The sequence below is a fragment of the Pseudopodoces humilis genome, chromosome 3 (assembly GCF_049639895.1).
Source record: "Pseudopodoces humilis isolate 2021_Gansu_Grassland_sample_001 chromosome 3, ASM4963989v1, whole genome shotgun sequence".
In the NCBI taxonomy this organism is placed as follows: Eukaryota; Metazoa; Chordata; class Aves; order Passeriformes; family Paridae; genus Pseudopodoces; species Pseudopodoces humilis.
Genome location: NC_142202.1, coordinates 5,184,040 through 5,208,139, shown reverse-complemented (window position 1 = coordinate 5,208,139; position 24,100 = coordinate 5,184,040). Strand labels below are relative to the sequence as shown.

At 38.4% G+C, this 24,100-nt stretch overlaps 4 protein-coding genes across 22 annotated transcripts in view; 3 read left to right on the top strand and 1 right to left on the bottom strand.

Moving 5' to 3' along the window:
• The window catches only part of SLX4IP (SLX4 interacting protein), a 71,790-nt gene extending 56,931 nt beyond the window's left edge, over positions 1-14,859 (bottom strand). For 4 of the 12 annotated variants that reach the window (XM_088053875.1, XM_088053878.1, XM_088053879.1 and 1 more), the window contains exons 1-3: positions 14,754-14,859; positions 13,361-13,509; positions 10,784-10,832 (exon numbers count right to left, since the gene is read on the bottom strand). In XM_088053875.1, the coding sequence (XP_087910001.1) occupies positions 10,784-10,810 (27 nt within the window). In that variant the 5' untranslated portion in view covers positions 10,811-10,832; positions 13,361-13,509; positions 14,754-14,859. The other 8 variants (XM_088053882.1, XM_088053886.1, XM_088053880.1 and 5 more) reach the window with 7 other exon arrangements.
• Positions 14,860-14,900: 41 nt separating this feature from the next.
• Positions 14,901-16,058, top strand: LOC148184562 (uncharacterized). 8 transcript variants are annotated; one of them, XM_088053636.1, is made up of 2 exons: positions 14,901-14,953; positions 15,854-16,058. In XM_088053636.1, the coding sequence occupies exon 2, from the start codon at positions 15,867-15,869 to the stop codon at positions 16,056-16,058; it is 192 nt and encodes a 63-aa protein (XP_087909762.1). In that variant the 5' UTR covers positions 14,901-14,953; positions 15,854-15,866. The 8 variants fall into 8 exon arrangements, with proteins under 8 accessions (XP_087909762.1, XP_087909760.1, XP_087909757.1 ...); XM_088053634.1 differs by having other exon boundaries at positions 14,917-14,953; positions 15,850-16,058; XM_088053631.1 differs by having other exon boundaries at positions 14,933-15,036; positions 15,850-16,058.
• Positions 16,059-17,756: 1,698 nt separating this feature from the next.
• LOC148184561 (uncharacterized) lies at positions 17,757-18,138 on the top strand. The gene has a single exon (XM_088053638.1). It carries the CDS (start codon positions 17,757-17,759, stop codon positions 17,904-17,906), a length of 150 nt encoding a protein of 49 aa, XP_087909764.1. The 3' UTR covers positions 17,907-18,138.
• Positions 18,136-23,043, top strand: MKKS (MKKS centrosomal shuttling protein). The gene is made up of 4 exons (XM_014254722.2): positions 18,136-19,126; positions 19,632-19,807; positions 20,459-20,569; positions 21,030-23,043. Exons 1-4 carry the CDS (start codon positions 18,136-18,138, stop codon positions 21,468-21,470), a joined length of 1,719 nt encoding a protein of 572 aa, XP_014110197.2. The 3' UTR covers positions 21,471-23,043.
• Positions 23,044-24,100: the final 1,057 nt, after the last annotated feature.

Genomic DNA, 24,100 nt, shown 5'->3' with positions numbered 1-24,100 from the left:
ATGGACATTTTGAGGAGATCCAAAGAATTACTGAGAACACAAGGGAACTAATCTAAACATCTTGAGGGTCACTGAACTGACTTGCAGATGGTTAAATGAGAGCAGTGAGCAAACCACTTGCTGATCAGGGCCTAGGCACCAAATCTGTGTGGCAATCCAAAGAGAAAAAGGGGCATTTCAAAACCAAGTATCAATATGATGGCAGCCAGCAGCAGCAGCAGAGATAATTTGGACGTGGGCATTACTACAGAGGAGATGCTCTTGGTGAACGAGCTTACCTTCTTAAGTACCATTATGTTGCCTTTTCTGAAAGTACCACTTGTATCAAGTTAAAGGCACCAGTATCTCTGTAGATAAAATTTTTGAAGTAGCCTTTCCTTGAAGACTCTCTCCAGTCAGTCTAAACTGGTTTTAGATTTGTAGTCCACAGTGAAGATCAAATATTCTGTCAGATTTTAAGACTGTGATCATCACTGGTATTCCTAACAACCTTGTAACAGTTCAAATATCCCAGCCTACTTACAAATCTGGAAATTACATTTTGCCAGCTTAATTTTCTCTGAATGGAGTGTGAATGCTGCCTCATAATGGTACATGAAAACCAGTTACCTCACCTTGTCACAGCACTGGCTACCAACAAGAAAGCTTTAAGTGATTTTCTAGCTGTACAGCTTGAAATACTGTGAGATTCCTTGATGCTTGAAGAAGATAAAAAAAGGCAGGTTTTAACAATATCCGAGTATCACTTCACTTCTGAAATTACAATATTTCTATTGTAGTCTTTATCATTGGATTTTTCCTTTCCAAAATCCGTATCATAGTTCAAATAGGAATCTACAAAACCACATTAAATCCAAACAGTTCCTACATGCTTAATAATGTAAGCCTTTCCAAAATAGCAACAACAAATGAACCATCTCTAATAACCCTACAGAAAATGGCTTCAAATTAGCAAAGAGCTTTCTGAACTATGTAGAATATGCTGAGCATTTGTAATTAAATCTCTTTCCAGTTCATAATCAAAAAGTACCCCTAGTTGTACCCTCCAAATATTCTACAAATCAAAATTCCTGCCAATTATCAGGGTGAAGGGATATAGACAAAGACACATTTTCCTTCACATTTTTTTGTCCTTTGAGGTCATCTCTACACACCACCCTGTTTCCACCAAACAATAAAAGCAAAATTAAATATTCAATTCAATTTACTGAAGCACACATAAACTGACATATAAACATTTAAAACTAGTGACAAATTCTATCAATTCTCTGAAGAAATCTATTAACCAACGTTGCTCTTTTATTCCACCCATGGCAGCCAATGATTTAATCATCAATGATTAAATCTGCTATTCAGCTACTTTATGTTATGCTCCAAACACTCTGTAGTCACTGTTTGAGATGAGAATATGTTGTTGTTTGATTGTTTTTTTAAATTATGGGTTTCATTTTCAACTTTTGATGTGTCAGGCTTAATCCTATCATCCAAGTTGTTTGTAAATTCCCTGAACCATGGACTGTGACTGTGTCAGTTTAACACCCAGGCAAATGAGAACCAGAGACTTGCAGACAATACCACAGAGGGAATGAATAACTCTTTGTAGGTTTGTTTTCCACTGCTGAAGATTACCTTATTATGGCAGGGCAGCACACTCTGGTCCAGCTCAAATGACTCTCCTTCCTATTTTTATGCAATAGGAATGTCAAAATAAAGAAGGGAAAGTTATATTCTGCATGACCCTACTAACTGTCACATCCTAGGATCTTGGCATTGAACAGATCCTCTTTAATGGCCCAAGAGTTAGCTCTTTCCCAACTCTTTAGTTCAGCAAATATTTTCTGTTAAGATCTATGTGTTGCTCTTCTCTCAGCCTCTATCTGTGTGATACAAAGCAGGATAAACCACAGCCATGTATATTTGGTCCATTATGAGTGCTATTAAATCACTGGGATATTCAATGAACAAAGACAATCCTCGGAGTTTACAACAGGAGAATACTGGCTCGAGCTTGAAAGGCTGTATTTAACTATACCTTATATAAACTGTTTTTTCACCAGCTGAGTGGTGTCAGATATGCCAGGCATCGTACTAATTCCTGGAAACTAAGCAGGGACATGCAAAGAGGACCTTGCACACAGAACAGAGCTTAGTTTGGCTTACTTATTGCAAAACTTTTTAGAGTAAAATGAGGATAGAATTATTGAAGTAACTCAGTCATCAGCGGTATGAAAATGCTGAGAAAATGTTCTGTGGCTATGACACATTTTCTTGGGTGGAAACCACTGTGTCACTCTTCCTTATCTCTGTTCTCACTCTCCCTTGAGACTAACAACTGACTATTCTCCAATCAGCTTTGATGCAACATTTTTACAGTGATTCTCCAGCCGAATGCTATCTCATGGTATGTGGCAAGTCACACAGAAAAAGGAATAAAATCTCAGTTTTACCAAAGCTTGGAGGTTCAGGATTTCCTGCAAGAGGATCTGTCTGTAAAACACACCTATAGCAAAAACAGCAAAGAACCCTCAGTGAAGGTCAAAGACAAAAGTACAAACCCAAGGATGGCACTTGCCCTTAAGGCTACACAAATGGACCCTACTTCCCTAGCAAAGTGTACACAGCCAACAGGAAAACACTCGAATCACAGAAGTGAAGATTTTGACTCAAAATGTCAGCACATGATCTAGATCACAAACTATTTTTTCCTACTTTCCCAAGTGAAAAGCTTTCAGTTAGCTACAAACACTGTTTTGTAGTAAGAAGGCAGAGTTGCCTCTAGTGTAGGCTTCATTCAAAGCACTGCACTCCTTAAAGCAGGGAAATAAACAACAGGTGAGCTTCACGTGAAGGGCCAGACACCACAGCTTGGCAAGAGCCACCTTCACTCACCACATCTCTGTGTGAGTAAATGAACATACACAGCTGATCTGACTCCTATGCAATACAGAAAGGTGTTTATTCTTTCTTTCATTTGGCCAAGCAACGTCACACAAAGGCAGAAGTAGATGGATTCTGTGAAAAACAACAAGGCACAACAGCAGAAGGGCCCCAATAAAGACACACTGCACCAAAGTTGTGTTCTGCAGTAAGAGTTCTGTCAATCAAGAGACCTCTTCATTCCATTTTGGGGCTTGTATTTCAAAGGGGTTTTTAATGTTATTACTTAATTTCTTTATTAAATCTGCAACACTTTGTCTTTCCATTACGAGGCTGCTTGTGGTAATGAAAATGGTAGAGAGGTATTCAGGATAAAAACAAACACCACCACACAAACAAGCCATGACTTTTCACATGTAATTTGTTGACAAAGTTTATATGACTGATATTAAAACAGCTAAGAAACTTATCTTATTTCTACCTTTTTTTTACTATCTAAAGTTAATTTTCAATTTTAATGAAACTATTCTTTTTCAAACTAGACAAGTTTTTGACACAAAATAAATATGTGATGCTCATAATCAAAGTTTAAAATTAGTCAGGTGGAAAATAAATGAGAAAAAAACCCAAGCAGAAGTGAAATAACTTCTAAAATGTAACTAAAAAAATGTAGGAGTTTGCATGTTAAATTTTAAAGCATTAATTACTTAGTCAACATCTGTTTATATTAGTCATTATTGTAGCAAGTTTCAATCATACACATTTGGAGTAATTTAATATGGTGACTTTCTTAAGCATTGTGTTTCAGAAATATTTCCAGTCAAAAGAAGGAAACTTCTTAAGATTAAGACAAAAATCACCAAACTCCTGATCATTTAAGTGTGAATGAGCCAACTCACACTACCCTACATTCAAATCTTTGTTGAGTCTTTTTCTGCCTTATAACATAAAATCATTCATATCCAAGTCTAATGTAACAGGTTTTTTTCATATTTCTATTTTAATTCACCCATCCTTTCACAGTCCCTGGGGAATCCCAAGTCAGCAACACAGATGATTTAATTTTACTTGTTTCATACTGGAATTAAAAGCAATTTATATTTTATTATTTGGCTGTATTACTTTTCCATATTTTTCCAACCTAACTTTCTTACACACTGACATTATAGACAAACACAATACATTAAAAACACAGAAACTGGACTGAGGAAGACCATTTATGGAATAAATGTGTCCTTAGTTAAGCTACAGCATGCTATCAATATACTCCTACAGGCTGTGATCCAAAACCCATTGACTCCAGTGAGGTTTGGGTCAGAGCCACTGCAAAAAGAACTTAATTCAGTATTGATAAAAGAAATCCAAAATGTATAATTTGATTAGAAATCACTCCAAGTAACACTGTGAAGAACATTGGTGACTGCTTCACAGCTCATACAGATTTTAGTTCCTTAAACTACTATTAAAAGAAGTCTGGAATTCCAAGTTTTTCCCAACCACACTGTCACACTTAATTGGGCAGCTGTCAACTGTTAGAAAATAACTGCAGCATCATCTCTTTTAGAAGAACTAGTGTGGGAAGTGAAACACTTCCATGGGAGCTAAACTTTCTGGAGTCATGGTAATGAATCTGTTTTCATCAGGTGACCATGAGTCATCATTTTATCAGCAGTTTAAAGGGTTTTCACAATAGCTGAGCGTCACTGGTGCCCATGCACAGCCATGACTGCAGCACAACAGTGAAACAGGGGGCCATGTGCTACAGTACCATTATTTAAGGAAAAGTCTGGCTACTGACTCAAGAAAAATACTGCCAAGTCACGGTTGAGTAAGCGCTGAAGGGAGCACAAAATGTCCCCAAACTGGAACACAAAATGTCCAGAAATGAAGCTTTTATTTGAGAATTGAAACTAAGCAATAATTTTGCTATTAAAAATAGATGCCTTTTAAGGAAGTTGTGAACTAGACAGATGAAACATCAGGAAAGAAGAACATGTTGTCAGTCACTCTTCTCCCCTTTACTCCACAGTCCTGTCAGAATACACTCTTGCATCAAATATTCAGATAAACTCCCACATACTAGAATCCATCTACATTGTCCAAAGTAAGGAGAGGCTACATGAAAAATTATCAAAAAGCATTTTAATAAATCCTCATTATCATAACAACAAGAGTAAAATCTGCATCTCTCCATCATGAAACTGTTTGTACCAGGTACTGCATGAAACATGGATCTCTTTACCTCCCAGCCTACTAACCTCCATCTGAACCCAGTGGAAAGAATTGAAGAATTTCACCTACAGCGTAAGCTGAAGCCTCTCCCAGGACCTAAAGACACTCGGTGACCCCACGCAGCATCGCTCCTAAGCCCTTGTGTTTTGCTGGACTCAGGGAGATTCAAGTCTGTGTCTGAGTTTCCCATCCTTTATTCCTTCAGGGCTGGACACTGAGGTCAAGCAGGCAGCACCACCAGGATCTCCATGAAGCCGAACAGTGGAGGTGTAAAATCTGGTAGTGCTGGTCAGAAATAAAGTACATGGCAAGTGTCATGGAACTTAGATCTTTGAATTAATTAGATTTTAAAAAAAAATACACATTACTTAGTATGGTGGGTATTTAGAATCCCATATCACTGCCATAGTGCTCACAGTTAGCAAAAAGCCTAATTTTTATGCATAAGTGGCACTTTAAAAACTAACCAGATTTGAATTACCAAAAGAAGTAATGCAAGTTGAATGATCCTTTTATTCCTTATTTGAAGTGATCCCCATGAAAGTAGTATTTCCACTATTGTTGTTTATCCCTCTGGCTTCCTATTCCTTTCTCCTTCTGCTAACACTTTAATCTCTCAACTCTTCATCCACTCATCATTTCCCTAGGCTTGAAAATTAATCCTCTGAGGTCAGTGAGGAAACTTCCATTGACTCCAGGAGATTTAGAATTATATTGCACACTTAATTTTCCTCCCCCTTCTACCTCCCAACTTCCTCTTTTGTTTCTTCTGGAACTTATTTACTCATCACTTTAGCCATTCCATATCTGGTCCCATGAAATTGGGAATTAAATGGAGCATTAAGAAAGAGAACTAAATAGATGTCCCTCCAGCCATTATTATTGTTTGCACTTCCTATTTTAAATGACATTCCTTCCTGCCCCTTTTTCATCATCTTCTTTAAGACTTTTAAGCCCTTTTAGACAAGTATCCTATTTTATCCATTTATACAGAAACAAATATGACAGCTGAGTGAAGTGCGATGCTACTTGTTAATACCAATTACAACCACCTGTATTTCCAGCTGTTCTGAGAAATACTACTTCAGGAGAGATCCATCTCTAGAAAACCACTATTTAATGGTTAACATAACTATTTCTTAATTTTTAAAGACCCAAACAGCAAATATAAGAACACACTATGCATGTAAAACCCAACAACCCTTAATCTGTTTGGAGAACACTGGTATCTTGAGTTTAGATTTAGAATACTTTAGAAAATTCTATTTAAATCACAGAAATCTAATCTTAGTATGTTTCTATTGAAACTGAAGTGAGTACTCCAACCAAGGGAATTTCACATACAAAATGTCTTCATTTTAAAGGGGAAAAGACATTAACACAAGAAATACTGTATTTATTGGTTAATTTAACTAAGTACTCTCTAAAAAAAAAAACCTAATTCTCAAACCAAAACTCATAATGCTAACACACTCACAATTATGTACACAAAAAAGCAGCTGTAGAATCAGTCTCATAACTCTGAGCAGTCACAATATATATTTACTTTAAACACAAACAGCATTCCTTATCCTTGCTCTCCACTTGAGAGCACTGCACTCAAGTATCTGTGGACTTAATAAAGCAGTAAACACATCTGTTATTCTTTATCACTTACTATATGGGATTAGAGATAAATAAAATCAGATAGAAAAACCGACTCATCTCCATATTTTTTTTTCTCTCCAAACAACTCCCAAGAAGAAGAAAACACATCATTTCCTCACAAAAGTATTATGGCTTAACCATATATTTAGAGGAATATTGATCAGCTAACTCAATGGACACATTTCACAGAAATGTGAACTTTAATCTGTCAGGCCCTCTGAGATGTCACCTAAGAATCATCCAGAAGGGCACAACTGGTGGAGAAATCTTTGACAATGTACTGTCACTATTATATTTCAACTGGTAGCTAAAAAAAGAAAGCATTGGAAATAGAAAAATATACTTCAAAATAAACTCTCATCTGTTATTCCACACCCAGGACAATCCACAGCTGTGTGAGCAGACCCTAAAATGACCCAGCCAGGGCTGTCAGTCCATAATGGGACACTGTGTGACAGGAACATGGTTTTCCATTTCCTTCTACCTGCTGTTCCAGCCTATAATCAATTTTCTTGCTACACATTCTTTCATGGAGTACTCCTAAGATTCAAAGGACAGATGTTAGGATGCCTTTCGTTATAAGTCAGTATCTTAATGATTACATTAAAATATCAATGTAAAAAAATAAAGTACACAAACTGATCATATTACAATCCCAATGTCATTTTTCTGTCTAATGATATCCAGTATTTCCATCTTTGTTCCCAATATAAAACAAAAAGCTGTGCTTGCTGTTTCAAATGTACTTGCCACTTAAAGCAAGCAAAAAATTAGTAGGAAGGATCAAAAAAGTTACATATATGTCCAGCATGTAATAATTTAAATTGGTAACAAGGAGTAACAATGATGAAAAATCAATTGCAGAGTGAGCTGCATGACCAGAGGGAACACCAAAACTACAATTATCTTGATCTAAGGCCTACAAATCTGAGACAGAACAGTGCTCCAAGTAGAAAACAAAGTAAAAAAAGCTTCCCTTTGAGCTGAGCTATTGAAATGTAGTAACAAGTTACTCTTCCGTTTTTGGCAAATGAACGAATTGCAGAAAACAGTAAATGAATTTTTTTCTATTGCAGCCATAAAAATTACTATATTTAGTTCTGCAGTTTGGCATGAATAAAATCGATTAACACAATTCTGGAAGAGAAATTCTTTATACTTTTTCCAACGTTTTAAACAAGGCCCTAGTGATATTATTTTTGAAATCCATATAGAGTTCAAGATTTTGCTTTAAGCCTCACCAATTAATGTTAAGATTTATTACTCAGAACAGCAGTAAAATATCTTAGCAACACACAGAGATTCATTAAGTTCATATGCTGGGGGTACTTTACTATGCAATGCTGCATGAAGTATCAATATAAAATAAAATAGAAAATTGATGATCAAATTAACTTGCATAAAATATTATCTATTGCAAATCACAAGACCACATCATCCAGCTGCTTGGTGGTGAAGAAAGTGTGTTTAGAACCTAAGTGTAGTTCCTGTATTAAGGTTTAAAGCTATTTTACTGCATCAATTAGTTTATTTCAATCCCTTTTAATTGCCCATAAAGCCAAGCTTAGGATCGTCTCTCAAAAACAGACCAATTGCTCCCTCCACTGGAAGTAACCGATCATTACACCAGGGTGCAGAGATCCGCAGATAAAACGTGCATTAGTAAGAAGTGAAGTTAAATCAGAGGTTTCCACTTAATTACTTGATAGTAGGCTAAGATTTGACAGACTGATAACCTGAACCTTTCGTTCTCTTACCAGAAAGATTCACATACACAGTTTTACAAAATCTAAAAGCTTAGTAGTAGAGAATGTAGAAGAAGAGGCAAGGCAACTGAAACATGGAATTATGAAATCACAGATGCACTGACCAATCACTGTGGTTTGGGTTAAAAAGGACCTTAAAAACCATCTCTCCTCCAGTTCTAATGTCCTTCACCTTCCACTAGGCCAGGCCAGACCGGATGGGGCTCTGAGTGGCCGTAAACACTTCAAGGGATGGGGCACCCACAACTTCTCTTGCCTACCTGTTCCAGTGCATCACCACCCTCATAAGGAAGCATTCCTTCCTAATATCTAATTTAAACCTATTCTCCTTCAGTTTAAACCCACTCCCCCTTTTCCTGTCACTACATGCTCTAGTAAGTAGACCCTCTCCACCTTTCTTGTAGGCTCCTTTCAGGTACTGGAATTAGGTCACAATTAGGTCACCCTGAAGCCTCCTCCAGGCTGAACAATCCCAATTCTCTCAGCCTTTTCTCACAGGAGAGGGGCTCCATCCCTCTATCATCCTCATGTCCCACCTGTGAACTTGCTCCAAACACATCTGTCCTGAACATTTTCAGACTCAGTAAAATGCTCCCATCAATTTTAAACACAAGGAATCTAAAATAAAGAGTACTGCACTCCACCGGCAGAGACAAGCAGGAATAGTTTTTAATGGAGAATCTTCTGCATGGGGATCTTCCTTGCAAAACTTATGTGAAAGCTGAAAAGTCTTAGAAAATATTCATGTGAAGTACAAATCCAGTGAATTTAAAGAAGCAAAACTTGACATACAAAATCCCAGACCTAACAAGAAAAATGTTGATTTGTGCACAAAGTGAATTTCAGTCAGGTGAAAGTAAAGTTAATTTTTAGCATTTGGTACATGCAAAAACTTACTCTCATTTCTCAAATACTCTAAGAAAGAAAAAGTTGTATTTCATTAGCATTTTTCAATAGCTTTATCTGTGATACTGCTTACCTACAGACATCCTTAGTGAGAACCTAGCCCAAGGTTCTCACTAAGGTTCTCTTGCTCAAGGAGTCAGGGGTGCTAAACTTGGTGATTGCAAGGTCCCTGCTGAATACCAGTAACACATCCTTGCTGAATAATGAAGCAGTAATGATGCAGGTCAGAAACCAAATGTCTTCAGGCTTTTTATTGAGTCAAGACATCCCAACTCACTTACATAAATATTGATTATATCAAGAGTTCCGTGCTGATAAAAGCAATGCCTTCAGCCTCAGCTCCTGTTGTTATCCCCATCAGTGGTGCACAGACTCAGAAGCATCAGCTAAAATGTGCTCAAAATCAAAGATATTTCTCCTGTAAGTCCCTCTATCAACTCAGCAGCATTGAATAATATGATACTGTTAACTGAAGGTTTACAATCCTGTTAAACAGTAAAAATATAAAGCAAACATCCCACTAAACGACAGCAGTTTTCCTTGGAAAAGAACACATAGCACACAAAAATTAAGTGCTTGGTCTTCTCATTAAACAGGTTGGCTACCCACAAAACCAAGCTTCAACAGCTTTCACAGCCTGATCACTTAGGAGGGATTTTGTAGCTGCCCTCCAAAAAATTCCAAGCATACCCACAGAAGAAATATCTGTTGTGTTAATAAAAATTCCTGGAAAAACGCTTCCAAGAGAATGATATGTAGTGCTAATCACAATTCAGTTTATTTATAGATTAGCTCTTACGGTTACAGTAGTAGAATTGTGAAGTGCTACATTTATTACAGAATGTTTTGAAAAGCTTTGTTCTTCAGCACATAACCAAAAGTCTGGGACTGTTTGCAAAACTAACTTCAATGGCATTTTACTGCACATGAAACAACCAATCCTTGAAAATGGAAAAAGAGGCAAAAAAAAGAGACAAAACAAATAGTTTAAGAACTTTGCTACACCTTGAACCAGGAACCCTTAGACCCGGGAAGTACATAAATCATATTACAAGATTACAGTGAGAAAAGAATCCACACAAAAATTTACTTCATGTAGTAAATTGTGTTTTGCTGAGAATTCAGCAGTTTCTAATTCTCACTGTACAACTAATCACTTTTAGTTACAGCATTTTAATTCTCAGCTGACCCCAGACACACTCTGCCATGACACAGCAGCAATTCCAAGTTTGCTTCCACAGGGAGAGAAAAGCTCATATAAAGTATGCTACTGTGACCAGAAGCCTGAAGAATGCACTTCTAGTATCAACAGTATTACAGACATTTTTTTTTTTAAGCTATGACATTCTACTTACCTTAATGACAAATTTGTTGGATGCCATGATAAATCAGCGTAAGCTGGTCCTATAGAAATACCAATTAAAAGTGATCAGCACTGGAGAAACACTCAGATCTCTACAGCAATTGAGAAGGAATTTTACATCTGTGGCTCATTCCTTCATGACTATTGTTCTTCAAACCCTACACTCTGCTTTTCAAAAACAAGGAAAACTCTTATATAAAGGAAAATTACTTAGCTACCTGTGTTGGTTTCTTTCAGTGAAACTCGTAATTGTCCAGACACTTTGCATCTAACACAGGAAATACAAAGTTAGAACTCTTTCAACTATAAGAAACTATAGCTTCTGGCTCTTTTGGTATCTATCTATACATATACATTATATATATTTAAAAATTTATACTACACACATGAAGCAACATAACCTGAGTCTTACGGTGGTTGCACAAAAGTAAAGTGAACTTTGGACATCCTCCTCTCTTGCTTACACCAAACAGGACCTAAATCACTTCATTTGGGATCCTGAGTGATGTACATTGAGCTGCACAGCCCCTGGCTCTGCTTCAGACCATTCCATGTACCTCAGGAAGTGTTAATTTGCACTAAGAGTTGAACACTCCCTGGGCTCAAGAAAAAACCCTCACTTAATTGCTAAGGTTTTTTTCCAAACTGACAATTACAGTCACAGACTGAAGCTAGCTGGGAAGCTCATCATCCTCCACATAAACAGGAGCCAAAAACTGACTTATCAAAAAAGGGGAAAATCAGGTTAAACTCATGAAAGTCTTTCCAGCTAACTCCACAGTGTCAGGATTCAGGAGAGACATGCAATGAGCCCTATGGTACCAAATTAATAGCTACAAAAAACAGGACTACAAAAACTAAGATACATTCTATTTTCACACAGGGTAGGAAGAGAGCCAACAGACAACAAAGAGACTTGGACTGGTCAGAAAACCAGGTGAAGCAGACTCTCAGTAAAGTGCCAGGAGGTAGAGTATCCAAACAATACAGTTCAAGCTTCAAAATAAAGCAAATCAGTAGCTGTTGTCTGCAATTAATGAAGTGCAACAGAAACCACACAGAGAACAGAGCTGCCTTGTATAATCTAAAGTTTCCTAAAGGATTAGTCTCTTTAAATGGACAAATCTAGTAAATTTTGTAGGAGATGGTATAGGAAAACACTAAAAATTGAGGAATGTGTACACCTTACCATTGTATACTTCAAGTTATTGTTAAGTGTTGCAATAGAGCTGTCAAAATTTCAGGACAAAAGTCAGGCCGGGGATAGGCGTTTCCATCATGAACTACATTTCAAAATGTAGTCATTACCACTATTTAATTTCAAAAAAATGCAAAACAAGATAAACACACACTTCGCAACTACACAGCATAGCACAGATTATTTTAATCTTGAGATTCTTAACAGTCCTGCACACAGAAGCTAGAATACCATCATGCCTTGTGCCATGCTACTGTCATTCTCCCTTGCACCAAACAGCCCTGGAAACATCTCCATTTTATCAGATTAAATCCTGTCAGCTTTACTGATGGCAATTTTGAGAAATACAATGCAAGGAACAGAGCTCTGGACCACTTGAGACATCCAGGTTCAGTTCAGTCATGTAGTAAATTCAGCTGAACTTATCCTGGCATCACTGATTTCTTTCTGGTAACAATTTACTTTCCAGAGTAGTACTGTTGCAACAAGTCTGCTACTACTTATGTGAAAATTGCTGGCAGGCAGAAATCCCCTCCAAATACAATTTACAAAATAATAGAAGAAAAACATAAAAAGGAAAAGGATGCACAAGAAAAGTTAGCTTTGGTTCAGTTTGCTCTTCCTGGGAGTAAGCTGACTTTGGGAGTTTGCCAACTACCCCATTCTTTGCACTGACCACAAAGATAAGACAAAGGAAATACAGCAGACAGACAAAATGTAAGCAAATCCACAGAAAACAAAAAGGAAAATATTTTATGTGTGAACCATCAGGGAAATCACTAAAGTGACACAGGTGAAAAAATACTCAATACTAAGACATCAGAAGATGAGAAAAAATACTCATCAACTGTTCAAGAAAAAAAACTAGCCCCAAAAAAACAACCCTCAAAATACTTTGCTATTTCCTTTGTTTAAAAAAACCAAACACCAAAAACACAGATCTGTTACAACTGTTACTGTTTGACAGTCAGATTCTGTCTCACAGAATGCTTTTTCTGTTGCACACCTCTAAAGTAAACTCTGCATAAGGATATACAAAGATAAGCAAATACAGCACAAAAACCCCTCACTAAACTATACACACACAGACACACACATATATATATGTATATATATATATGTCCTGATGTGGGATGTATAGTATTCCAAGACCTAAAATATTGATACAACCTGTGCACAAAGACATGATTTAGAATTAAATATATAGGTTTCCCCGTGGCTAGAGACACAGTTAGAAAATAATGTGGCAGAATGTTTTTCTTTCCTAAATTTGAGTCAAACAGAGCAGCGTATACTCAGGAGAAGCCAGAAAACATGGTCACCCAGAGAGCAAGCTCAGGGTGCTCTGACAGCTGATGAACAGCATCTTACCTTAGCAAAGCAGTTTCCTGTAGTGAGGAAATTAAGAACTCGGGAGGGATGGGGAACTGAAAACTCCTGGCACACTTGGAGATACAGCAGCAAACTTCACCCACTGCCCATTGCCGGGTGCCTTTAGCACACGTGGGGAGAGGGGACACCTGAAAACGGCAAACAAACAAACAAACGCTGATTAAGGAACTCTGTAGGGTATGTTGACATTAACCATTTTTGTAGTTCAAAATGAACTATCACAACCTACAAGAGGAGTTTTCTGAACTTTCCCGTCCAGCACTTGTCAGTTTCCGGGAGTGGATCCTAAACTTGGGATGAGCAGCACAAGGCTCAGCTACTTACACATCCAGTAAAGCATCTCTAGTTCTGAAAAGACACACCACAATCTTCCCATTTGCCATTCAGGGTCTCTATGTACACTGCTGCTAGTTACTCCACTGAACCCTTAAAAAATACTCTTCCAGCCAGTCAGCACCTTTTCTCCTCACTGTTATTCACACTCCTTCATTCATAAACTGCCCATTCACCTTTAAGGCTCAACAATTTCAGTTTCAAAAACATGACCTAGTCACCACAGAACTGCCTAGAACTAGAGGGACGAGAAGTTCTGAGGAGCATCAGAGGGCCATCACAAACAGGTAGTTACTTTTTACCTTTCATGGGACAGCTGAAAGCAATTAACAATGAAAAATTACAATTAAAAAGATCATACTCCGTTCTGCATGGACATCAGGCATTAAATACTTGTCTTTTGGCTATAGTCATAAACTCTGCAACCATAAACGCAATTGAAAACAAGCCCGTTCATTAACACATGAATATAGAACAAGATACTCTTGACAGCAACTGCAGTAGAGAGAAGAGTGAACACAGGAGCGGTATTACTGTATTCACAGAAGTATTTCTTCTACTTACAAGAGTGAATACAGGAAAAGTGAATACAGGACAGCAGAAGAGCTAAGAAAAAGCGGAGGTCAGGGAACAAAGTTATTTGAATTTGTTTTGGCCAGGGCACTTCTGCCCGCCCACAGGAAGTCTCAGACAGCTGGTGTAAGGCAGAGTGGCTGCAGTAACAGATATGCAAGGAAGAAAAATCAGAGATAGACAGATATATATATATACACACATATTTTTAAGCCTGGGCAGTGCCTGGCCAGACTAGACAGGGGTGAGGAACGGGACAGAGGGGCTGAGGCAGCGGATGAGGGAGGGTCGGTGGAAGCCGAGCAGCACCGCCGCCAGAGCCCCGGCTCTCGGAGCATCCCCTCAGAGATTTAAGCGAGGAGAAAAGAGGGGCTGGAGCCCTAGGGGCAGCCGCAAGAGCCGAGCGGCACAAAGCGGCCATACCCTCCCCACGACGCGCCCGCCTCCCGCCGCTCCTCTGCCCTACCCAAAATGGCCGCGCCCGTCGCCGCCGCCCGCCCCACGCTGCCCGCACGCAAAATGGCCGCCAGCGACCGGGGCGGGCCCGGGCTGCGAGTGACGCTGCGCTCGCCTAATGGCGGCAGCGGAGGGGCGGCACGTCCGGGGTCGTGCTTCTTCCGCTTCTTCTTCTTCCGGCTGGGGCACGTTTGAACGTGTAGGGGCCGGGTGAGTCTTCGCTGCCCTGCTAGCACCTTCCTCGCTCGCTCCCTCCCTCCCTGAGGAGAAGTCTCAGGTGCACCGTGCCCATGGTCTGTGCCCGAAGGAGCCGCTGCCCCCTCAGCCGCCCGCACTTCGAGGTCGCTGGGTCGCGGTGAAGGAGGAGGAGCGGGTTGTGAGGGCTCCATAGCGTGGTGGAGAGGTGGTTGGTAGGGTGGGTTACACCTATTAGCGGCATGGGTGGTGTAGGAGCATTTCTTCTCCGAGTTACAGCTTTGTAGCCGCTCAAACCAGTGAGGTTTTTTGGTGTAAAACCCGAGTAAACGCGCGAAATCCCATGGAAGGTAGTTTTACCAGTTTCTTATTATATAAGAATTAGTTTATTACTCTCTTTGTAATTGTGCCGCTTCTGAGTACCATAAGGTGGTCGGGCAAAGCTGCACAAAGGTAAAGTGGTTTCAGAAGCATCACACCTTGCTTTGTCTGCAATTTAAAACTTCTGTATTCCTTTACAGAGTGTTGTATTCCCTTAGGAACTCAGCAACTCATTGAATTTTATTAGCTATAGGGGGGAAGGTGTATTTTGAACCTGCTTTTGGGCTTCAGATATTTACCATCTGAGCAGTAGTGCTTGTAATTAGATAAAGCTTTGTTGTGTTTAAGATTTAGCATGCCAAAGCTCGAAGCAAATTGCAGCAATTAACATTTCAAAATGTCTGAATTGAGGTTATTTTTATTTTTTTAGATTCACAAAGTAAGGCTTTTTGTTTAGTGTTTTAGTCATCTGCTCCACTGCAATTAAAGATATTAACATTCAGCTTCATCTGTTCAGTGTTGTTATTATAGAGTAAAAAAAAAAAAGTATTTCTAGAATATGTTTAAAATAATAAATTATCTTTACCTAGGTAGATGCCAGTTTGCAATGGCTCTTAAAACCTTCTGGAAGGACAACAAAGTTCTGATTGTTATGGGAACTAGCCTGGGGCTAGTGCACTGGGGCTGGTATTACCTGAAGTCCAGTCCTATTTTCCAAGTGAAGACAGAGGATTTTGTTCCAGAACCTGGGATTGTGGCAATCATGATGCAAAGAGATCGCAAAAATAAAGAAAAATAGTATTAGTACTTTGATTTTTGGGTAAGTTGCCTAATTAGTTGGATCTGTGTCATTGAGGGAGAAGATGAATTAATTGAGAATTTTCAAACAGATACAGCCTTGGTGTTCTAACTTTAGTCTTTCAGAGTTTTATTTTTCTTTGCAACTGAGTTAATTTTTTGTACCTACGTGGACCCAAAAAGTGCATCATAAATCTCAAAAAAAAGTTTACTTTTTACTGCTAAATCCCAAATGGTGGGAACAATTAAGTGAGGGTATTATATTTCTTAAAGGTATTTTAAAACAAGCTCCAATAACTTCAAGACAGCAATAAAGCTCTTGTGGCTGGATCTATAACATTGTCCTTTCAAGCTTAAAACTGCCCAGAAATAATTGTGACTGTATATAGTAAGATATTCCATGTTAGTGGGGATGGTGATTACAATGGAGAATGAAACTAAATGAAGTACAAGTGTAAATAGTGTAGAGTTTGCATAGAAACATAAATAAACATTGATTTATGTTTTACTGTTTTAAGAACTGAAAAACTTTGTGGGCATCTTGATTTAAGAAACCTTTGTTTGGGCCAGATTTCTTAAATTTGTTTGAACATCAAAAGCTGTTGTTTCTGTTGCCTGGCAAGCACTGCTGACTAGTTGAGTTCTTTTGTTCTTGAGTAAAGTCAGGTGGCTAACACTGTAGTTTTGATACTTCAGTGCAATTCAGTGACATTTATGGTAGCCTGCTACTTATAGACCTGCTGGTAACAGTATAGACCAGTGGTCAGAATTGAAGTTATTATTAAACAGGTATAATTGATGCACTCTCTATATTTGTAGTAAAATCATATTAGTAGATTTTATCAGTTAAAAAGCATTATAGAATGTATAGGCCAGTTGAAGTTTGACAAGGCCCAGTGCCGTGTCCTGCACTTGGGTCACAACCCCATGCTGAACTACAGGGAAGAGTGGCTGGAGAGATTCCCGGGAATGCTGGTGACAGCAGCTAGACACGAGCCAGCATGTGCCCAGGTAGCCAAGGGAATGCTGGCCCAGACCAACAGTGGTGTGGCCAGCAGGACCAGGACAGTGATTGTCCCCTGTGCTGGGCACTGGTGAGGGGCACCACCCTTCAAAGAGGAGTTTGAGGTGCAGAATGAGTCCCGAGAAGGGCAGTGGTCCCGTGAGGCGTGGCTGAGGGAGCTGGGGGTCTCCAGCCTGGAGAAAAGAAGGCTCAGAGCAACCCCATTGGTCTCTGCAAGCACCTGGAGAGGCTGCAGGCAGGTGCGGCTCAGTCTCTTCTCCGAAGTAACAAGTGCTAGGACAGGAGGAAACAGCCTCAGATTGTACCAGGGGAGGTTTAGATTGGTTATTAGGAAAACTCTTCACAGGAAGGGTTGTCAAGCACTGGCACAGGCTGCCCAGGGAGGTGGCTGAGTCACCATTCCTGGAGGTGTTTAATGGATTACATAGATGTGGCACTTGGGGACGTGGTTCAGTGATGGCTTGGCAGCACTGAGGTAACAGCAAGACTCTAAAGATCTTTTCCAACCTAAATTATTTTTTGATGCAGTATTTGTCTTTCTGTGGCTTTTTTGGTGAAAACTAAAATAGGTCAAGCTGTGCAATATTTTCATAAGATTATTCTAATACCTTTCTGGTTTTTATTGTAGGTATTACTAAGCTTGGAGGTTTTCATCTGTGACTGTTGCCAGAAAAGATGAAGAAAACTACCTGGAGTAGAAAGAACTTTCTGCTTGTAGCAGGACTGTCACTTATAGGTGTCCATTTAGGAAGCATGGTTGTAAACTTTGTTGCAAAAAAGTCTGCTCAATCTCATTCAGAAGCTAAAAGAGATCGTCAGGAATGAAATAGCTTCCTGCTATCAGTCACTATCAGTTTTGCAACGTGATTTAAGCCTCGTTTTAAGAGAGCTGTGATGAGTCGTTTCAGGAATGTTATATATACTGTTTTGCACTGAAAATAATCCTTACCTGCAAAGAATTAAAATGTACTACTCTTAAAATTTAAAAGTGCAGTGAATTGTAGATCCAAGTAAAAATGAAATGTTTGCCCAGGATTAAAATCTTGCCTTCAAAATGTCTCGCCTTGAAGCTAAAAAGCCTCCGTTATTTATTAGTGAGCCTTTAACTGGAGATGCAGTGAGTCAGTCACTGTCTCTGCTGACTGGAATATTAAAATCTTCCTACGGTCCTGCTGGTCGACTCAAACAGCTCCACAATGGTGTGGGGGGCTGTGTTTGTACCACTTCCCAATCCTCAGTCCTCCTGGGGCACCTTTCCGTCAGCCAGCCCGTGCTGCGTGTCCTGACAGCCTCTGTACGGAACCACGTGTCACGTTTCAGTGACTGTGGCTTATTCACTGCCATTCTTTGCTGTGGCTTCATTGAAAATTTCAGGAGCCTGAATGTTGCACCTTTTACTGTCATTAAAATAAGCAAGCATCTTCTGAGTTTGTGTATGGACCACCTGAAATCTGAGGCTTGTGGTTGCCGGGTATCTGTGGATTTTAGCAGTGTTGAGACTCTTGTTTGTTTGGTACGTAGCATTTTAACAAGCAAACCTGCTTGCATGCTTAATAAAACTGAAGTTGATCATCTCACCTCACTGGTTTTAAAGGCTTTTATATTTACTGTTCCACGTCATGTTGAGACTAATGCTGTTTTAGGGAAGTGTGTGATAATACCTGTGAAAGGTAGAAGAGTTGTGGATTCTACAGTTCTTCCTGGACTGCTGATAGAAACACCAGAAATCCAGTTGGAAAAACCACTTGCTGTCAAAAGGACTGGTTCAAACATGATCAAGATTGCACTTTTCAGTGTGTCCATGTCAGGTGATGGCTTTAACCCTGAGGAAGGAACTATAGCAGTCCAGCACGGAGTTTCTCTGGAAGTGTCAGAGCTGAATCAGTTGCTTAATGTGGGAAAGCAGCTGGTTAAGGACGAGGTGGGCCTTGTAGTGTGCCAGAAAGTAATGCATCCCTCCTTGAAGCAGTACCTGAAGGAGAACGGTGCCATGGCTGTGGACAGGGCTGGGCTGTCTCTGATGGAGCCCCTGGGCCGCATGACAGGTAACGGGCCAGTTCTCTTCTCTAAACCATTGTCCTGGAGTTTTCACTGGGAGGTGAACATTACCTGGGGTGGTGTCATTGCACAGTCAGGAGACTCTTATTTCCCTCTGTATCCCACCTTAGCAGCTGAGCAAGAGTTGTTCTTTTCTAGTCTGAAAACCATTTTTCAAGGTGAAGTTGGTCTTCTGCAGGCCCTGATGGTGGCATACCACAGGTGTGTTACTACTGCTTGCTGCATGAGGGATATCTAGTTCCAGTAACTGTTTATTTTCTAACTCTGATTCAAGGCAAATGAAACAATTACTTTTTTTATCTCAAACTGCCACCAAGTCTTGCACTCTAAATGTGTTGGTTTCTATGATTTCCTGTGTGAATTGGAATGTCAGGCATTGAACAATGAATATAAGTTAAAAACCCAAGAGGAATAAAGTTTATGCTGTATGAAATATATCAGCTAGCTGTTCTGATGGTACCACATACTGTTTTCTCCTTTTTTAATTGACAGGTTCACAACCTATAGCTTCCATACATTCATTGTCTCCTGGCTGTTATGGCAGTTTGAAAGATTTGCGCATTGAGGGTTTTGCTTCAAAGCATTTTCTACATCTAATTCCTGAGGACACAGTTGTCTGCAGCCTGATACTCTGTAACAGAAGTGAAACAGCATGGGATGAGTTGAAGGTAGGCAAATTTTCTTTATATCTTTCCTTGTAAGGTCACGTTTTTAATGGAAAAATAAAATACTGAGAAATATTAAGTACATTGTGTTTAGAAACATAATTTTTTCAGTACATAAATTAATTGGTTCCAGAATTTCAAAATCCTTGTCATGTTCATTTAGTGCCTCTGTTTTAATACAGGAAGTTGTTTTGTTGTTTGTTACAAAGCTACATCTTTGTACTTTTTACTTCAGGCCAGTGCTGGCTAAATATTTTCATTACTTGGTCTATGAGAACATAAGAATCAAAACTGCCTAGCAAAAAGCCAGCAGCAACACATACAATGATAGTCAAGCATTGCTTTGCATTGAATAGTTGGTCTGGAAGTGTCACTGATACTGATTGACTTTTTATATATAGCCCTGTTTTGAAAAAAGAAGGATTAAAATTCAGCTTTTTATTTCTGCCTTTCCATAGTGTGGAAAAATAAAGACAATTTCTCATTAAGTGAACATGGTCTTGGAAATCCCTCAGCAGCTTTATATCCGCATGTAATTCAAGTTTATGGAATCTGTACAGAAACTAGTGAAAATTTTCTTCCAGTGTTTTTTTTCAATGGGGACAAATCCTATTAATTGTGGTACATCTAACAAGAATTTCATATGATTTTCAGCGTGTCTGTGAAACTGCGGAACACGTGTTACAGTTAACAGTGAAGGAACCTTTGGCATTATTAGGAGGGGGCTGTACAGAAACTCACCTGGCTTCATACATAAGACACAAGGTATGTAAGACATAAAGGTTTTAAAGATGCTTAATATACTTAAGAAACAAGAATTTATGTAGAATCACTGCAATATTTAAAACACTTGTCTCTTTCTACATTAATGTGGCATTTTTGCTACTAATGCAGAATAAAGGGGTCTATTTGAAGCACTCAGTTTTAATTATATCTTTTGAACTTAATGCTATATTTGTAGTTGATCTTTCTTTAGGTATCTATTATAGTAATTGTATGTTTTTAAGTGTTGAAAATATGTTGAGTTTTATATTGAAAGATGATAATGCAGAACTCTGCTTTGACTCTTTCCTATTGTGGGATAATCATGACTTAAACATTTTTTAGTTAGAACTGAACCATCTGCTTTGGGGGAAAAAAAAAGCAGCCGTGTGATACATGTTTAAAATTATTTCTGTAAAACAGAGTTCTAACTTTGCTTTCCTGGTTCTGCTTTCTTTTTTAGAGTTCTAGTCTGCCTGCCAGCACTTTCAAAGACCTAGATTGTTCTCAGACACAATACCAATTGGTTGCTGACGGGTTTTGCCGTTCCCTGGAGTCTGTAGCTCGCTCTCTGAGTCACGATGGTGAAGAAATTCTTACAGACATGGTTTATGGACACTGTTGGTTTGTTCCATCAGGTTCTCCCTGTGTCTCCAAGTGGTCAGATTTAGTTGCAAAATGTGGCTGTGGAATGAATGATAACACAGATGACCTCAGCTGGAGGTTTCTGCAATGCCAGTCTGGCTCTCCTTTTATACAGGCCTGCCCTAAAGAGCCCTCAGTAAAGGTTGCTGACCTCCTGATTCTGGATTGCTTTGCTGCCAAGTGCAGTGGCCTGCAAGTAGCTCTGGAGACAGCCAACCTGATTTTAGATCTTTCATATATAATTGAAGATCAAAATTAGCTCTGATCTTATCTAATTTGTGTTGTATAGCAAGACAACAGTGAACTGAAAGCAGGGTATTGTATAATCTGTTAAGATATTTGAATAGGTTAGAATGTGGACAGCAGACAGTTATTTTAAATTCAACAGTTGGCCATTGAATATTCTTCTCATTGTTAATCTACTGTGATCTCAAGCATTTTCAAATGTTCAGCCTTTTCCCTCTGCATTAAGGAAAGCTTTGGATGTCATTTAGCTCTGCGGAATCTTCAGAGGAATGGGCAAAATGGATTCACTTGCTGAGAAAACATGTTATGTATTAGAATTTATACAGTCTCAGCAAAAGCATTACACATTCAAAGAGACTTTAATAATGCAGCAGAATTTTATCACTGGTATTTTTAATTATGGGTAAAAAAAGCTTAGCAGATACCTTGAGCCACTTGTTTTTAATTTTGTTCTGAAGTTTTTGTCACTGTATACTATATGTATATGCAGTTTCTATTTAAATGGCTGAAAGATTTTAATTCATATATGTCATTTATTTAACAAGTTATAAAAACTCAACCTGGAGCTCTTAAAGGTAGCAGGGAGGTAATAGAAGATTTGCCAAGAAATGGCAGACTGGGTGGAAAAAACTTGTCAAGTGGCTCTTGGTTGTCTTCTGTGGAATACAGGGCAGTCTATAATGAAGTTTCTATCATTTTAGCAAAGCTGCAAGAAAGAATGTCCCACTTGCCATTCAATTAACTCTTGGACTGTGCATGGCTTCTTTTAATGAAGTAAAGCTTTAAGCTGCTCAGAATTGTTTTGATCTTTAAATAAGACTGTAGACTGAATGATCAAAACTTTTTCTCATTCTCACTTTGCATGCAAGATCAAAAAGGGGGTTACAGTTTCTCACTTAAGCTCATTTTCTTTGCCACTTTCCTTCTCCCTCTTTGTTTTTAGTCACAAGGGACAAATTGTTCATGGTGTGTTTCCAGAAAACATCCGAGTCAGTTGTAGTTTAGTCTGCTTATTTTTTTTCCTGATCTCTTTAAGTTTTAATGTATTCATTTACTGCATATAAGCGGTAAAATTGTTAATGTATAACTTGGTTTTGAAATATGTAATTAAAACCAGATCTTTCCAGACCTTTTGTACAAAGTCCTTTTAATTTTAAGAACATAAGTAATCATTTTCTCACTGGAAAAAAAATAAAGAGAGTTATTTAAAGTTCTTTATCTTTTTATGACCTGAAATGATTGTTTCAGTGCTGCAAGGCATCCTTTGGGGACTTGTATAAGAATGTTAAAGGGTTGAGAATGGAGGCTGCTGAAAGCTGGTTACTAAAAAGGCTGCTTTAATATTTTGATCCTCCCATATGCCATGAACTATATGAAAACATCAGGAATAATGAAGCCAAATGATGGTGCATATCTTAAGGAACAGAGGAATCTTGGTTATACTTCATCTAATTATGATTCTCCAGCTCAGAGTGCTGAATTATACTATTTTACTTCCTATAATAGCAGCTTGTTAAGCAGTGTGAAAATGTTGAGTTTAGTGACTACAGCTGTGAAGTGAAAATTAAAACAATGTTCAAGTAGAAGTAGTTGTGAGTGTTCTTTTGTATTGGTATCTGAAGGTCTTGAATCAGAGTTAACAATGGTTTTTATTCTCCCCCAAAAGGAAAGTCACAGATTAAAAAAGAAAAAAAAAATTTTAATTTTTGATAAGTAGCTAAAAATTCATTTATACCTGAATATACCTAAATATTTTTTTCATATATAGATAATTTTAATAATAATGAGCTTTTATGTCCTACTGTGACTAAAAAGGATAAATAAGCAGCTTGCTTGGCTGTTTATGGACAGTATAGGTTCAGTTCTGAGTTGTATTACAGTAGTCTTGAACCTTTAGTGTTTAGTGTTGCCTCATCTTTAAGGGGTAGTGTAGGAGGAGCACAACTTTGGATACTTTTTAAAATCCAAGTGAAAAGAATTTTGACTCAATCTAACAGCAAGATAAAGTAACTTCTTTGAACTTTGATGTTTTCTAATAAAATTTGGGTGCAAAAACGGTTTGGTTTCCCCATGTTTTAAAGTTGACAGAATGAAATATCCTCAGTTGTAATGCCTCTGAGAAGCCACTATGGTTTTATTCCTGTTCCCCTTGGCATTTGAAGTTCAGTGGGAAAAATTAGCATTATGTAAGTATTAGGAGACAAGTGTTCTCTGATCATGACCTCAGTCATGTCTGATTTCCACAGATTGCTCAGATTAAATTAAACTTTAATAATTCTACTGATAATGCACAAGAAATACAAACATTCATTTCCAGCCTTCTGAGCTTTGTTTGTACTCCAGACCTGGAAGGAGAAATAAAGAAGTGCTGATATTATAATCACTCGGGTCAGCATAAGATGCCAGTGTAATATAGCTGCTCCTCAGTTCAGTATTTTTTTGGTATTTCTGTTCCCATTTGATACTTAATACTTCAAAGTGAAGACCAGAAAATGCTGATTAATTAAGGGATCATTATTTCTATTTATTGTGACCTATTTCAAGCAGATGCACCATTAAATATTACTATTTTGGCATTGGTTAAGAATGAGTAATACCTGTTCTTCACTGATTGTGTTTCTTATCTGTGAATTTGTAGAGTCA

What these genes read in the sequence shown, in the direction of transcription:
- LOC148184562 (XM_088053636.1), top strand. Translation starts at nt 15,867, where the DNA reads ATGGCTCTTAAAACCTTCTGGAAGGACAACAAAGTTCTGATTGTTATG.
- LOC148184561 (XM_088053638.1), top strand. Translation starts at nt 17,757, where the DNA reads ATGAAGAAAACTACCTGGAGTAGAAAGAACTTTCTGCTTGTAGCAGGA.
- MKKS (XM_014254722.2), top strand. Translation starts at nt 18,136, where the DNA reads ATGTCTCGCCTTGAAGCTAAAAAGCCTCCGTTATTTATTAGTGAGCCT. An exon ending in GCCCCTGGGCCGCATGACAG is followed by an intron (nt 19,127 to 19,631) that starts GTAACGGGCCAG and finishes TTTAATTGACAG; the next exon opens with GTTCACAACCTATAGCTTCC. An exon ending in CTTCATACATAAGACACAAG is followed by an intron (nt 20,570 to 21,029) that starts GTATGTAAGACA and finishes TTTCTTTTTTAG; the next exon opens with AGTTCTAGTCTGCCTGCCAG.